Source organism: Gossypium hirsutum, chromosome A10 (genome assembly GCF_007990345.1).
Source record: "Gossypium hirsutum isolate 1008001.06 chromosome A10, Gossypium_hirsutum_v2.1, whole genome shotgun sequence".
NCBI classification, from domain to species: Eukaryota; Viridiplantae; Streptophyta; class Magnoliopsida; order Malvales; family Malvaceae; genus Gossypium; species Gossypium hirsutum.
The window spans coordinates 96,257,853-96,274,906 of NC_053433.1; the positions used below are offsets into that span (position 1 = coordinate 96,257,853).

The 17,054-nt window shown below is 37.5% G+C and overlaps 2 protein-coding genes across 2 annotated transcripts; both read right to left on the reverse strand.

Annotated features, from left to right (window-relative positions):
- Positions 1-11,226: 11,226 nt before the first annotated feature.
- On the reverse strand, positions 11,227-15,128 carry LOC107896682 (translocase of chloroplast 159, chloroplastic). The gene has a single exon (XM_041079077.1). The coding sequence runs from the start codon at positions 14,772-14,774 to the stop codon at positions 11,412-11,414; it is 3,363 nt and encodes a 1,120-aa protein (XP_040935011.1). The 5' UTR covers positions 14,775-15,128; the 3' UTR covers positions 11,227-11,411.
- A 471-nt stretch (positions 15,129-15,599) lies between these two features.
- On the reverse strand, positions 15,600-17,038 carry LOC121208446 (uncharacterized). The gene is made up of 3 exons (XM_041079078.1): positions 16,686-17,038; positions 16,315-16,493; positions 15,600-16,231 (listed from the first exon to the last, which is right to left on the reverse strand). The coding sequence occupies exons 1-3, from the start codon at positions 16,740-16,742 to the stop codon at positions 16,066-16,068; spliced, it is 402 nt and encodes a 133-aa protein (XP_040935012.1). The 5' UTR covers positions 16,743-17,038; the 3' UTR covers positions 15,600-16,065.
- Positions 17,039-17,054: the final 16 nt, after the last annotated feature.

The window sequence follows — 17,054 nt, forward strand, 5'->3', positions numbered from 1 at the left end:
CCCCCTACTGGTAAAGAGCCATAAGTGCTATGATGCACTCTTGGAGTAAGAAACAAAGGTTTCAGAGGAACTGTTCTACTACTTACAAGTAACCTCTTCCTTGAAAGACCCAACACAATGATTTCAACCTGTCTAGCCAAAGTATAACCCTCAACCAAGGTTTGTGGCTTAAACAACCGAAGGTACTACCCTATCTTAGGATTCAAATTTCTTTTAAAGATTCTTAATGCATATGCTTCAGGCAAATAGAGCTGGTTTAATAAACTTACAAAACCTTCATGAAATTGATCAACCAAGCCTTGTTGTTTGAGAGATACAAGTTCAACCATAGGATCGAGGAAGGAGTCAGATCCAAAATGCTCCTTCAGACCCTTAGCATACAAACCCCAGGTCAACTGATGCAACCCTCCTTGTCTCTGAACAAAGAAATGATGTCAATCTAAAGCCTTCCCTTTCAAGTGTAGCATAACCACTCGAACTTTGGCATGATCTCCCACCCCCTCAGCTTTGAAGTACTATTTGAGCTTAGACCACCAACCTCTAAAATTACTCTTATCAAAATGAGGACAATCCACTTGAAAAAAGTACTCCCAGCGTCCACGCTGCCTGTTCTAGAAAACGCTCTAGTATGTCTCAGATCTGACATGGGAGACAAAACTAGATGCTTCTTAGTGGAAATCCTAAAGGAGATTCTCACAAAATTCCTTTCTCCTTATTAGAGACTAGTCCAGTAACAGCAATTAGAGGAGTTTGCCCAAAATACTGTTCAAACAAATAGTGGAGCTCAGAACGAAGCTCAGATCGTACCCTAAAATGGACCTCAGTCTTGATTTCTTCTTAAAAGTCCTTTAAACGTGCATCAATCCTTGAATCCAAGTAAATGAACTCTGTTTGCCGCTGGGTAAGCCCATTCTAGACCACCCCCATATCTTTCTACGACCTGGTGGTAACGTCCTCCATGGCCATGAGAACCGGCTAAGCTCTAATACCTTTGTTGCGTGATAGCTTTTGAAAAAAGAAATTGAATAAAACAGAGAAGAAGAAAAGAAAGAAAAGTGAGAAATTCTTCGAGAAAAAATTTAAAAGAGAAAGAAATTGATATTGCTTCTCATTTCATAACTACCTTGCCCCTCCTATTTGGTGTTAAAAGAGGCAGAATAATGGACTATGACAACTAGTAGACTAATAGTTGCTCAAACTGCATCGTTTCATTAAATGGTGTTTCCCCAAAAATGAATCGTTTAAACAAGTGTTAGTCCCCTAAGTCAATATGCACCGTTCTACTAAAACAAGCAATAAAATGTAACGTTTCTTCAATCTGGTTTACAGTTAAAAGAAATAACAAGCAAATAACAGAAATATGAAATGACCATTGCATATTTGTTCCATAACACTACGTTAGAACCGAAGGACTTCGTGTATGGGTAAATTTAAGATATGAGAGGGTTTTTAAGTATTGCAGGCAATGTGGAAGAATGAGTCACACTTACTCACATTGTATGAGCATTAATCTAGAAAAAAATCAATTTTTTTAATATCTTTAGAATCTAGTATAAAGGTATTTGCCCCAAAGTAAAAAAAAAAGGAATTCCATGATCATTTGAATGGGAAGTTCGATGAGAATATGAAGAATGGTACGGATATTTCAGTGAGGGAGGAGGGCAGCCTTTTGAATGCTGAACCAGTAGATGCTTTAACTCTTAATTCAGTACAGGAGTACCAGCCATCAGAGGAAGGTGAAAAGCTTCATCAAATCAACTTAATACTCCGATATAAAAGAAAATGGGACTAATCAGGAATTAACATTCCCAATAGGCGAGGGGGTGCAGTCTACATGACAGGAAATAAGATTTGTTACCTATGAGAATGGTATTCATTTCCTAACTAATGTTTTCTTTGTTAATAATGAAGCAAGAGATGGTGCAGAAAGTAGCACTAGAGGGGCTAAGAGCCCAACTAAAAGCAGCTAATGGCTAGAGATGACCTCAAAATAACATTACTTCCAATTTGATATTCTCCATGATGACGATGAGGTGATCATTGAACAAGTGGGTGAAGGCACAAAGAATGAAGGAATGATCCCAATAAATGATAAAAGAACATGGAACATGTTTGACACGGTAGAGTATCAGAATATAAATGATGCAAAAGCATTTGAGAGATTCAAAATCTTATGTATGGAAAGTTATGGAAAAGTTCTCCAGTTCACATTGTAGAAAAAAATTAGTGTAGTTGGGTAAGCTCAGTATAAGCATGCACAAATAAGTATTATCGAAACTAATATTGATATCATACGGGATGATTATATAGTGGATGGAATTGGGGGTGGATCAATTAGAGTCTTTGAAGATGGTCCAAGTTGAACCAATAGGTCTCGTTAGCTCAACTTATGAAATTCAGAACATCTAGTTGGTGCCACTTTAAAATTATCCAAGATCTACTACTTTAGAAATAATGGGTGAGTGGGATTCCAAAATGGGTTATAAAGAGGGTGAGGATTTTAGTGGATCTTTCTTAGAAGATATCCAATAGTTAACTACTAGCCCAATTAATATGGAAAAATCGTAGCTGATGTTATAATATCTAATTTATTTGCGTATGAGCCTTTAAACAACAACTCATAAAAGGTTTAAAAATTGGGGGTATTGAAAATGCCATGCATGATGAGTTGGTGCAGGGAGATTGTTTCGAAAGAAATAATGGTGAAGCCATGATAGACTGGACTGTAGATGACCATTTGGAGTAGTAGGTTACAAAACAAGTTGACCCTATCTTTCTAGAAAATCCAATACGATTGAAAAATACTCAAAATCAGGTTTCATTGTTGCAAAACATTCTTGTGGATGTTGATATGGAGGAGACTGATGTGGTACTAAACATGACAAACCAAATCGAGGTTGGGCTAGAGATTAACAATAGAGAATTTTCAACTCAGATGCAATCGAAATCAAATGACCATTCTCTTCATTCAGAAGTGATACATGTACTTCAAGGAAATGATGATCACTGTAACTTGACACCAGTGAACTCGGGCATAATTTGAGTCGAGGTTTATGCTACTAGTCTTCCTAATGATATGACTAGGTCTTTGGAGATAAGGGATAGAGTGATTCAGGGGGATCATTAAGATGGGAAAGCAAATAATTTTGATGCAGTCCATGAATAAATGGTTTAACAAAAAATCAGTTGGACAATATTATACCAATGCAAGGAAATTGTTGGTGTTATGAACAATGAGCAAGCAAGTTTCAATTGAGACTTGAGCAATAAAGCTCGATACTTGCAGAAGAAACAAACAGAATTCAAGATCAGAATTGAAAACAAAGGCAAAGAAAAATGGAGAGTATATAGAAAGAAATCTGATGAAATTTCATTCAAAAATGAATAATGGCTTAATGCTAATACATAAATCAAGCATTCAGCTTGTTAAAATCAATATATGGTCACCTAATCAATACCTACTACCACTAATACATTGAAACTTGGTAAACCAAGCTTGTACACATGAAAAAAGCTAAGTTAACAGCTCAATCACTATCAAATTACATCAAATATCAAACTAACATAGTTCAAATGAACTAAATTATATTACATCAAACTAAGGTTACAAAATGAACCAAAAATCAACAGCTGCACTTGCTTCAGCAACTCTTGCATGGCTTGAACTACATGGCCTACTTCTTGGCTGCTCCTGGTGCTACATGCTAACCAAACTTCAACACTCCTCCTTGGTTAGCATGTTGTAAACTCCCATTTCAGCTCTCAAGTGTAAGAATCTTAACACACTAAGGGCTTTTGTCAAAATGTCAGCTAGCTGCTCTTCAAAACTGTAATGACCTAGTTTCACTTCTTGTGCTTGTTCCATTTCCTTAACAACATGAAGTTTAATGTTGAAGTGTTTTGTCCTTCCATAGAAAATTGGATTCTTTGCAATTGCAATAGTAGATTGATTGTCACACATTATCTCTGTTGCTTCACTTTGGTGAAGATTCAAATCAACCAATATCTTCCTTAGCCAAATGGCTTGGTTAACAGCTGCAGCTGCCACATATTCTGCCTCAGCAGTTGACTAAGCAACAATATTTTGCTTCTTCGAACTCTAACTAAAGATGGTTGAACCAAGGGTGAAAATATACCCTGAGGTGCTCTTCATGTCATCCATCGAACCAGCCCAGTCACTTTCAGTATAGCCAACAAATTTCAAGCTTTCAGCCTTGCTAAACAACATTCCATAGCTCAGAGTACCTTTGATGTACCTGAAAACTCTCTTTGCAACTTTGAAGTGACTTGCATTACCACAATGCATATATCTTGAGAGTAAACTCACAGCAAACATTATGTCTGGCCTAGTGGCAATCAAGTATAGCAAACAACCAACTAGGCTCCTATAGGTCGACTCACATACCTTCTCAAAAACACTTTGGCTCGATAGCTTCTCTCCAACAGCAATTGATGTGCTTGTTGCTTTACAATTCTGCATTGAGAATTTTTTTTAAGATCTTCATGGCAAAAGCCCTCTGACTTAGAAAAATTCCTTCCTGAGTTTGTGTTACTTCCATGCCTAAGAAGTAATTCATTTGTCCCAAGTCAGACATCTCGAACACTTGTTGTATTCTAGCTTAAAATCAACCAACATTGCTTGGTCTCCTCCTATCACTAGCAGGTTATCAACATATAGAGACACTATCAATTGTGTTTCAGCACCTTTCCTCTTAACATACAAAGTAGGTTTACTGCTGCTTCTTTCAAATCCTAGGCTAGCAAGGTAGCCATTGATCCTGCTATACCAGGCCCTTGGTGCCTGTTTCAAGCCATACAAGGATTTCTTTAATCTACAAACCATTTCTTCCTTATCAGCCACTTTGAAACCTTGAGGTTGCTCAACATATATCTCTTCTTCAAGGAATCCATTTAAAAAAGTTGATTTCACATCAAGATGGTGGATTTTCCATTTCATTTGAGCTGCTAAGGCAACTAGCAGCCTAATGGTGTCAAGCCTAGCTACTGGTGCAAAGGTCTCCAGGTAGTCTATGCCATACTTTTGGCTAAACCCCTTCACAACTAGCCTTGCTTTTAACTTGTTCAAACTTCCATCAGTATTCTGTTTGGCTCGATAAACCCATTTCACTCCAATAATCTTCTTGTTGGCTGGTATTTCAACTAGTTCCCAAGTCTGATTCTTCTCAATCATACTGATTTCATCAGCCATTGCCTATTTCTAGACTTGCTGAGCTTCAGCCTCTTCAAAAAAGCTTGGTTCCACTATAGCTACTTGAGCTCTTTCATAAATCTCAGCCAATGGTCTAGTGCCCTTGACTGGTTTATCATCAATGTCCATTTCAAGACCATTCTGATCAGATTCAGTCTGATCTGCTACAAGGTCTTCAGAAACTGCCTCTAGCTCATTCTTCTCCTAATTTCAGCTTGAATTCTCATCAAACACCACATACTTACTCACAAGCACCCTGCTTGCTAAAGGATCCAAGATCCTATAGCCTTTTTTGATTGTGCTGTAGCCCACCAAAATGCCAGGTTGAGCCTTTTTGGCCAGTTTGTCCCTTTTCACAGATGAGACATGTGCATAGCATATGCAACCAAAAACCCTCAGGTGAGCCAATGATGGCTTGAACCTAAACCAGGCCTCAAATAAAGTCTTCTGAGCCAATTCCTTGGTTGGGAGCCTGTTTTGGAGGTACACAACAGTGTTTACTGCCTCAGCCCACAAGGTTTTGGGCAAATTCTTCTCAAACATCAGGCATCTGACCATATCCATCAAGCTTCTATTCTTTCTTTCACTAACACCATTTTCTTGAGGTGTATAGGTATTGGTGAGCTAGTTTTTTATGCCTACTTCATCACAAAAGACTTGAAACTGAGCTAAGGTGTACTCAGCTCTATTTTTAGACCTTAAAGTTTTGAGCTTGCAACATGTTTCAGTCTCTGCAGCAACCTTTAACTTCCAGAAGACTGAGACCACCTCTAATTTGTGGTTCAAGAAGTAAATCCAACAAAATCTCGAGAGATCATCAATAAATAGAATGAAATACCTACTGCTATTCAATGACTGAGTCTTCATGGGACTACACACATCAGTGTGCACAAGCTGCAGCCTTTCTGAGGCTCTCTAAGCCTTGTTTGAAAGAAATGGCAGCCTCGCTTGCTGTCCTAGCTGACATAACTCACAAACCTCCTCCTTTTTAACTGAGTTGGTGAAGTTCTCAACTAGATCTTCTTTGGTTAGCTGGTCCATCAATCTGTAGTTGGCATGACCAAGCCTTTGGTGCCAAAGCTTGGATTCATTTAATGAGGCTATGTAGGCTGAGTCTGAGTCATTTATCCAGTCAACAACAAAACTTTTATCAGCCATAGTGACTGATATGAGCCTGGATCCACTTGGATCACTAATTTGGTACTCTTTGCCTTTGAACACAATAGAATAGCCTTTTTCTAGCAGCTGAGCTATTTCTGAGTAGATTTCTGTCAATCTCAAGCACCAACAACACATTTGAAACAAGCTTGTTACCTGTGGGAGTGCTTATTAGCACATCTCCTTTGCCTTCTGCTTTGATGAAGTGGTCATTACCTACTTTTACCTTTGTTTTGAAGCTTCTATCAATTAACTTGAAGATGGCAGTATTTGGTGTCATATGGTTAGTGCAACCACTGTCTATGAGCCATCCCTCTGTGGCCTTTTTTTTAGCAGCTGAGCATGAAACTAAAAAACTTGTTCTTCATGTTCACTGCCTTCTTCTACTACTCGAGCTTCAGCTTTTGGCTGTTGTGGTTGATTCTGCCTTGGTCTGCCTTTGCTTTTGTAAACCTTTTCAACATGGCCCATCTTTTTGTAGTATTGGCACTGCACCCTAAACTAGCAACTGGCTTCTGGATGACCAGGCCTTTTGCAATGCCTGCAGGGTTAATCCCTACTTCTTGCAACATCTGACTTAGGCTTATCTCTCCAAGTCTTTTTTCCTTTGTAGCAAAGGTGCTCAAGGCAGGTTTAGTTTTGGCTTGGAAGGCACCTTCTTGGTGCTCCTCCAATCTGCTGGCTCTTCTTTGCTCTTGTGCATAAAGATCAGTGATCAGCTCTGTCAATGAGATGTTGGTCAGGTCCCTTGAGTCTTTGAGGGAAGATATTTTTGCCTCATACCTCTCAAGTAAGGTTGAGATCACCTTCTCCACTATTTTTGTTTCACTGAACTGCTCTCCAAGGAGCCTTATGTTGTTTACCACAGCCACAATCCTATCTAAATACTACTTGACAGTTTCTTCTTCCTTCATCTTTAAGTTCTCAAAATCCTTTTTCAAATTCAGTAGTTGTTGCTGCCTTATTCTCTCTGTTCCTTGGAATTCCTATTTTAATCTATCACAGGCTTGCTTTAGTGTCTCACAGGCCATAATCCTTGTGAAGATCACATCTGACACATGATTTTGGATGCAAGACATGGCTTTATGCCTCTTTGTCCTTTCATCAGCATGCTGTCTGATTTGAGCCACTGTTGGATTGGCTCTAAAAGGTGCTGGCTCAACATCTGAGTTGACCACCTCCCATAGATCGAATGTCTGTAAGTAGGTCTTCATTTTGACCACCCAAATGTGATAACCCTCTCCATTGAAGACTGGTGGTGCAGCTAGTGAGAAGCCTAATGAAGCCATCATTTTGAAGTTAAAAATGTAACAGGTCCACTAAGATTATAGTCTGATACCAATTGTTGCTATTATGAACAAGGACTTGAGCAACAAGGCTCGAGACTTGCAGAAGAAATAAACAGAATTCAAGATCAGAATTGAAAACAAAAACAAAGAAAAATGGAGAGTATATGGAAGGAAATCTGATGAAATTTCATTCAAAAATGAATAATGGCATAATGCCAATACATAAGCCAAGCATTCAGCCTGTCAAAATCAGTATATGGTCACCTAATCAATACCTACTACCACTAATAGATTGAAACGTGGTAAACCAAGCTTGTACATATGAACAAAGCTGAGTTAACAGCTCAATCACTATCAAATTACATCAAATATCAAACTAACATAGTTCAAAATGAACCAAATTACATTACATCAAACTAAGGTTACAAAATGAATAAAAAATCAACAGTTGCACTTGCTTTAGTAGCTCCTGCATGGCTCGGACTACATGGCCTACTTCTTGACTGCTCCCGGTGCTACATGCTGACCAAAATTCAACAGAAAAAAAGAGGGAGTCAAAGTCCAGTGATGATAAGGAAGGTGGGCACACAAGGAAAACCCATAGGCAAACTTGGAAGATATTTACTGTTCGCGAGGGTGACAATAGCATGTACTCATGGGGGCTTACGGACTAGCCTAGAAAAGCCTCAGCTAGAGCCATGATAATTGTCAGTTGGAAGACAAGGAGGTTGGATCGCCCCCTTCTTGCTCACTGCATTCAACAAATGACCTATCGTTTAAAACTAAACGTGTTATTACCGATGGAAATAAAGAGTTCGACTGAAGATATTGGAAAGTGGGCTAAGCTATGGGGTTTTGATGATTTTGTGGGTTGTTCCTATGGAAAAAGTAGCCGGGGTTATGGTTATGTCTCGAGTATACATAAAAATATGATTCACTTTTCTGTTTATGATTATTGTAACTTATTTTCATGGATGACATGTGTGTATGGTGACCAAAAATTAAATAAAAGGGACAAAGTATTGCAACAAGTAAAAAGGGATAGTCAGGTCATTTTGGGTGACTTTAAACAAGTTTTAAATAATGAAGATAAATTTACACCTAGACACACAAATATCAATGGATGTGAGCTACTAAATGAATGCCTTGATGGATGTAGTTTGATGGAAACTAATCCAAATAGGCAATTATTCACATGGACCAACAATAAGGAGGTTGAAAAAGTACTTTGGGAGAGACTTGACTGTGCTTTTTGTAATCAGAAATGGCTCCAACACCATCTTAAGGCTAGCTTGATAAATAAACCAACCATTCAGTATGGCCATGGCCTAATGGTGCTAAGTACCAGTATTAGACGGCCTTTCATGTGAAGATCTTATCTTTTCGAGGCAATTTGGTTGGAACATCCAAGGTGTAAAGAAATAAATGGTCAAATAATGTTAAGGGTACCTTGTCTTACTCCTTTTTACCCAAATTAAAAATTACGAAGCAAGCATTGAAGCTTTGGAAAAGGGAGGAGTTCGTGAACATAATGTTCAAGAAAAATATTATAAGATAAGCTAATGGTGGTGCAACAAAAAATTATGTGACTAGACATGGTTGAAAAGGAAAAGGAGATGAGGGCAAGTCTTGAAGGGGTTTTAAATATGAACAAGTTTTATGGTTTCAGAAATCCAGAGCAGAGTGGATAATGGAAGGAGAGAGGAATACTAGTGAATAAGAGAAGATAGAGAATTGGGATTTTAACGATTAAAGATGATAATGGTCAAGTTGCGGAAGATCATAGTAAGGTTAAGAAGGTATTACTAATCATTTCAAAAATATTTATGGAAAGGAAGATTCAACTAGTGATGAGGAGACAAGGAATAACCTTCAATCCATTCACTTGAAGAGAATTACACAAGCTCATTTGAATGAACTAAAGAAAATCATTGTTAGAAATAGGGATTAAAGAAGCCTTGAATCAAATCAGTCCCCTGAAGGCACTGGGACCCGAATAAGAATCTTGCTATCTTGTTTTAGCAAAACATGGACACGGTAGGTAATGGTGTTTGGAGAGGGATGCTTGACTTCCTGAAAATGGTAGGATGCTCAAAGAATTTAATACAACAACTTATTGCATTGATGCCAAAAAGCAAGTTCCCTTAATTGGTAAATGACTACACACATCATTCTTTGCATTGTAGTTTATAACATCATTGCAAAAATTATTGTTCAAACCATGATAACACCCCCTCAAAATGTGTTTTCTCAAAATAGGTAAGTATGTGATAATGTCAGTATTGGTGCAAAGATTCAAAAAAGGAGGACAACCAAAGGTATGATCAGAGCTTTGAATATCAACATGAATAAAGCCTATGATAGGATTAGTTGAAATGTCATCAAAAATATCTTTTGCTTTCTAAGCTTCAGTGTGAAATGGGTCAAATCTTATCATGTCATGCTTCTTAATAGTGAGATCAAAATGACTATATTATGCCGAAGAGGGGATCAAGACAAGTTGATCCTCTGTCTTTGTATTGATTAACCTATTGAATAAGCAAGTAGTTGAAGAAAGAAGGCAAGGAGTTGTACAAGGAAGAAAGATTGAATAGAGAAATAATGAGTGGAAGATTCTATGGAAGTTGAATTTGTTGTACAAAATTGTGATCTTCTTGTAGAAAATATGCTCTAATTGTATCCTATATCAGTTGGAGCTCGGCAGACATATATCATCCATAGATACATGTTGCCCTATGTATCATGAGGACCATTTATTCATCAAATGACCCTTTAAAAAACCAAGTGGTCTAGCTCTATTGTGGATTAATAGCTTTGATAATAAAGATAAATAGGATCCAAAGAATGCTATCAAAGCTGGGAATACGAGGACATCGAATCATTATAGAGAATGCTTGGTAGCTTCACTGAAAATTGTTAAAGGGAAGATGGAGATTGGAAGAGGCGCATGCTTGATGGACAATGACAAACGGTTGATTTATAAATGTGCAACAAGTTGGAATAAAGATGATAAAATTGGTCTAAAGCTGGGAGCTCTTACTTAAAGCAAAGGAACTGAATAGGATGATCAAATCATCCAGAAATGTAATAGATATTTCCTCTATATTGTTTGATCTTTAGCCCCCAAGTACTTTGATATTTTAGACATTGCTAGATGTTATAGGTCGAGTTACAAGGAACGCTATGGTCATTTACTATTTTACGATAGGAACTAATTATGCTTGCTTTGATAAATTTTTAATATAATTATATAAATATGTTTCTATAAATTAAAAAATTTTCATTTTTATTTTAAATACTATCATATAATTGTATTAATTATTAATGTATATTTAGTCATATATTTAGGGTTTTCTCGAGTTTTGAATCAAATTTATTTCAAGCTCAAGCTCAGATCATTACAAGCTTAAGTTCAGATCAATCTGAAGCTTGAACTTGGGCTTCCTCGGGTTTAGATTAATTTGAACTTGAATTTTTTCAAGCTCAAGCTTTCTCAAGATCTCGAGCTTATTTTGTTTAATGGGAGATTTTTTTCTGTTTAGGGTCATTATGCAATAATTGAATTCTGAATTCTGATATGAATATGTCAGGTTTTAGATAATTTATAATAAATAAAGGAGGCTTGAAAATAGCAAATAAGTATGTTATGTTTCATTGAAACCTAGTACAAAATAAATTGACATTGGTAAGACTAGATAAAATTTAGCATCATTCTAAGCGTGTTACTGGCCTCCAATCATGAAAATGCTTAGCATTTAGAACTTTCTTATATCAGAGCCAGGATAGATCATCCGAAATATGGAGACTGCAATTGGAATTAAAGAAGCAAATGTCATGTATAATTGTTCTGAGCTGCTTACTTTGAGAGTGATTTGCCCACAAAACTTGTGTTTCAATTCCCCATGAACAGCCACTGAAGAACTGCATCCAATAGAGAATTGAGATTGTAGGTTATCCATTAGAGCTGGATCATGCCTCCACTTCACAAAAGACAGTCCAAGTATGGTCTGGATTTGCTCAACAGGAACATTATCCTTTAATCGGATCTCAATGTTGGCTCCATATGCTACTTGACCTTGACATGCCACTGCCCCAGCATTTCCAGCCAAAACCAACCTTTTTCCTATTGAAATCCGATCCTCGATCTTAACTCCCGTAGCCATATTTCCGCCAAAGAAAGTACCTGATAAACCTACAGTTGTTCCGTTTATGTTGAAATTTCTTAATCTTGTTTCGGTCCTTAAGACGTATGCAAGCTGTTTTCCAACAGTTTGGATATCGAATCCCAGCACTGTTGATCCATTCCCTCTGTGTTTTGAATGGACTGAAGAATCCAAATGGACATTGAACTCTCTTTTATCCTTGGTGATTTGAACAGCAAATGCCCCTGGTAAGTAACCAGCTATAGCAAGACTTCTTTCAAGGCTAACACCATCATATCCAATATCATGATCCCAAACCTGTGAGTCCAAAACTGGCCTCGTGAGAAGCTGAGATGCAGATTCTGAAAATCGATACAGGTATGCCGGGTTATCCCCATTAAAGGAAGGAGGAAGGACCATTTCAGGCAAGGGGACCGATATAGTAGTTGGATCCACTTCTTCAACGTTTGCATTATCTCCAACATCATCATCATTACCATCACCATATTTCTCTTTCTTCTTAGTTTCCATCAATATTTTCACATCATTTCTCCATTGTTTCTTTTGAAGTAGCTTCACATGATAATCATTCTCTTCAAAGTAAGGTTTTCTCTGCTCTTTGCAAAGTTTATCAACCTGAGACCTTCTTAGAGACTTGAAGGGTGGAGGCTTGTCATATTCATCATAATTTGATGAGTCTCCCAATTCAATCTCTAAGATGGCATCCTCATCACCCTGATTGTTAGGTAGTTTTGGATGAGGACGAGATCGCAATAGAGAAGACAAGAAGTAAGGTAGAGGCGGGGAATGAATTTGCGAGCTAAAAAGCTTATGGTGATCCAAAGGATCTTGTGGTTTCGACAAACAACTTGCTTCGGATAAGATCTTCACTGAATAACATAAGAGTAGCAACTGTGATCTCCAAGTTTTCCCATTTGGAAGCAAGAATTCTCCATTTCTGTCTCCCTGACACAATAGATGGTTCTCAACAAGAGCCACAAGTTGAATCATACTTGGATTCATTAGCCGCAGATCTCCAACTGCTTGGCTGATACCTCGATGAACCACATTAGACCTTTGAGATACAAAGGCCTCAAAGCTTAAGGGTTCCCCCACTGGTCCCTCGGGGCAAGCAGATGCAGCATGAGTAAGAGTTACAATGGCTTTTTCCCATATTGATGAACCTAGAGAATCAGTAACTGACTTTAGTAATAGAAAGTCCGTAAGATCTCTGTCATATGTGTCTAAACGATCGACATAGAGGACAACATCTGGCGGGAACTTCCTTATAGACCTCTTTATGGATGCCAATAGTTTGCAATTAGTAGCTTCTTCCGTCACAGGAGATCTAAGACCAGGCGTATCAAAGATTTTGATCTTAACTCCATCAAATGTTCCAACAATCTCCTTTACTGTGGTTGTGGCTGGTTCGAACGCATCAATCATGGATTTTTGCTCACAGAAAATGGAATTAATGCTTGCACTCTTTCCCACTCCAGTTTTTCCAAGAACCAAAAGAGTCAAAGAAAAGTCCAATTCATCTTTACCTTCTGCTTCAAGTTGCATAGCTGTTTTCATGGAAGATTCAAGGATGAATTCTTGACAGAAAGGGTTACCTGAAGCTAGTCTGTACAGTACTTGAGCCACCATGGGATCATTGGGAGAATGACCTAGTCTATGAACAAGTCTCAAGAATTTCACTCTTATTAGTTGTAACCTCTCAAACAGCTTATCTTCATCACTTAGATTCTCCTCGAAGGCAATGTTATCCATATTTGATGGAGCAACTTTCAGAGAATGGAATGAAGAACCTGAATGAGCAGCGCAGTCTAGCGAGAATACTCTAGAACCACAAGGGGAAGTGACTGTGAGGCCACCACCATCCGTTTCAACGTCTGTCGGATCTTCTGAAAGAGTAGCCAATGCAGCAGAATTGAACAGTTCCTTAGCTTCATGCTTCATCTTTGCTTCCGCTTCATCAGAATCCATTACAATCTGCTGATTTGCTATCCATATTTGATCCTCAAAAGCTACCTTTGAAAGAGATGTGGAGGTTGTTTCAGAGCTTCTACATATCATTTGAACAACACTTTCATCATAAAGGCAAACATTATCCGCAATATGCTTATCTATGGCTTCTACTTCTGGTTCAATTTCTTGGTCTAGACCTAATAATGAAGCTGGAAATTTGAAGGGATCAGAATTAGTATCACCATCAGCAGTTTTAAACAAGCTTACATTCCCAGTATTTACAATTATAATATCACCATTGTTGCCCTCTGTACTTTGGCAACTCATTGGCTCTCCTACCTCCACCCTTGTTTCCTCAACTTTGAATACCTCCATATCAGACACAACAATCTTGTCAACAGGTTTCGATTCGATCCTCTCATCCTCCGGATTTTGCAGTGGTATGCCCTCATCAAATTTAGAAACATCCAAACTAAGGCCTTTACCTTTAGCTATAAAATCTTCCAAATCACTTTCAACCTGAATCGCGCCAGAAAACTCTCCATCTTCAACATCAGTCACCATTTTCTCATCATCAGTAAACATTTCAGAAAACCCTTCATTATCCCTTGACAATTGAGCAATAGGAACAATCAAGTTTGAGATAAAACTCCCCATGAAACCAATGCTAACCCCACTATTTTCCTCATCTACCGATGAATTCTCTAAGCTATCAGTATCATTATCCTCATCTAAGCCAAGCCTCCACCTCTCAGAACTAGCGTCAAACTCCTCATCCCCACTAAAAAACTCCTTAATTCCCAACTCCAACTCACTATCGTCATTGTTGTTGTTGTTCTCAAAACTATTTACAGTACTCCCACCACTAGTGCTTTCAGTTTCATTACTGTTGGATCCATAATCAAAATCAGAATCAGTAGTTAAAGGAGCTCGGATAAGTAAAGAACCTGATGAAGATTGGGTCTCTTCTGCTGCAGAAAAAGAGACATGGCGCTTTGAGTCCATGGACTTTACCTCAAAAAAAAAAAAAGTGGATCCCAAGAGATAACCAATCAAAAAAAATCCATGGGTGCCTTTAATTTCTTTCCCTTCTTTATTGTCTTGGGTTGTCTTAATATACGATCAGGCGGTGGATTTTAGGGCAAGGCACGGCTTTGTCTTTATGTTCTTGTTTCAGTTGTCGACAATGTTTAAGGTTGTTGCAGGGAGTCAGGCTTTAAGGTTTAGTTTGAAGAACAACAGAGTGGGACAACAATCTGCTAAGTAAGAGCCATACAAGAATTGTAAAGATTAAAAAGCGGTTGGGGATCAACGAACTACAAGATAAAACAATAAAAACCTGCTTTCTACTTTTGTCTTATCTGATTTGATTCGATTGTCATTACTATTATTTTATTTGTTATTAAAAATGTGTGAGAAATTATAGTTACATCCTTGTGTTTGGCAAGAATTTGATGATAGGTCAAGGTTGTTGTTTCACAAACAGCATAAGTTCCATCATTTGAGGGATGACAGTTTATGTGATGAAGCATCTATTGGAATTAAAAATTTTAATAATTTATTAAATTAGGAACCAAAAGAATCAAATAAGTTCTAAAAAACTAAAAAAAGAAATCAAAATCTTGGAATAAGAATCCATACAAAAACCAAAATGATACAATATTAGTAGTACCATATCGATTATTATTATCTTTTCTTTTTCCAAATTGTTACATTCGATATCGAAAATCCTGGTTTTTGGTTGTGTTATTCCAAAATAGAGAACTGTAAAAGATAAAAATTTAGAAGTGATATGTCTTCTCAGTTGCTGTTGTCTTTGTTTTTTTCACAATGGGTTTTTTGAGAGAGCTCCTACATTATACCAATAGAATGTAACCAAGAATATTGTGCATTATAACAAGGAATAAAGATAATACGTACTTATGTATGTACGTATGTATGTATACTGTGAATGGGTTCACATCAATTACTAAAATGAAAAATGTTGGAACAAAAAGTTTAGAAATAGTGGTTTTCCCAACTATCCTTTTTCTAGCTATGTCAATGTCCCTCCATAACTCTTCCCATCAGATTGAAGATTGAGGAAAAATACCTTAGCTTAAGCTCATCAATAGAGGTGAGTTGCTAGTTATGTTGTAAGGTTTAGCATTGCATCTTTCTTCATCTACTCAAAGATCTTCAATGCCTCCTCCACTCGATCACAGTTGAATCAACCCGTTTGCCTTTCATCATTCTAGTCTAGTAAACTACACGCTTCATCAAACTTTCCTGCAGTGCCATAACATATAACCATGTGCTAGTATAATGCTATGTAAGTGAGTAGCCTCCTTCCTGTCACATAAAAGAATTTCGATGCCAGACACTGTAAAGAGTTACTCTTCATCTCATCTAACAGGGACATAACAGCATTAACCTGGCCTTCCTCGAGTAAACGAATGGACAACGACTTCATAACCTGGTTCCTACATTTGCTGACAAGACCAGGTTCAAAGACATTATCAGATAAAGAAGCAATCAAAGAGTGTTATTGTTAGACGGGTCAAACCTTGCAACACTCATTTCACCAACAACACGTTCCAACCAGGCTATCAAATTGATTAAACCAGGTAGGGGTTTCTCATTGAACCCATACAAAGAATATTCAATGGCAGGTCCCCAAGGACCACTTTCCAATATACAACACACACCATCCACTTCTCTTCTTACCCCTTCAATTTTACTTGGCTGTTTTTCAGGAACATTGAAGATATGACAACAATTAGTACGAATAAAAAAATATTCCTTAAGCACTCAAAAAGAGAAGTTAGAAAATTTGGGATGTTCATGAAAATGGGAAGGAAAATGAAATGAACTCAAGTACAAGAGATTATTCCGGGATATAGAACTCAAAAAATCTACTTCTTTAAAGTAATTTACCTGGATTTCTAAGATCATCTTCATGTAGACATTTGTAATTTCCAAATCCCAATCCATTTTTTTAAAATAATCAAAGAGGAATTAATCAAAATAAATTGGAATAATATAGGGTTTGTGAAGAATTTTAAACCAAGAAGAATGGCGGGAGAAAATGACGACTGAGTAGCCATTGTTTGACCAAAAAGAAAGCTTCTGCAAATTATGAAAACGAACTGTGTCGCCCTTTTTCCTTGGAACGCACCGTTTCATTAATTTTCCCAAATCTTCTTCATTATCAAATCTACACTAAATGACAAACTTTCGTTTCACTTCTTGTACTTGTAGTGATAACAATGGCTTCCTCTTATTCATGATCTTAAAAGACAAACT

Bases quoted from the DNA above. Each gene is read 5' to 3' on its own strand.
- LOC107896682 (XM_041079077.1), bottom strand. From the start codon at position 14,774: ATGGACTCAAAGCGCCATGTCTCTTTTTCTGCAGCAGAAGAGACCCAA.
- LOC121208446 (XM_041079078.1), bottom strand. From the start codon at position 16,742: ATGGATTGGGATTTGGAAATTACAAATGTCTACATGAAGATGATCTTA. The intron at 16,494-16,685 runs GTAAATTACTTT...CCTGAAAAACAG, and splicing joins AGATGATCTTAGAAATCCAG to CCAAGTAAAATTGAAGGGGT. The intron at 16,232-16,314 runs GTTTGACCCGTC...CAGCAAATGTAG, and splicing joins GGTGAAATGAGTGTTGCAAG to GAACCAGGTTATGAAGTCGT.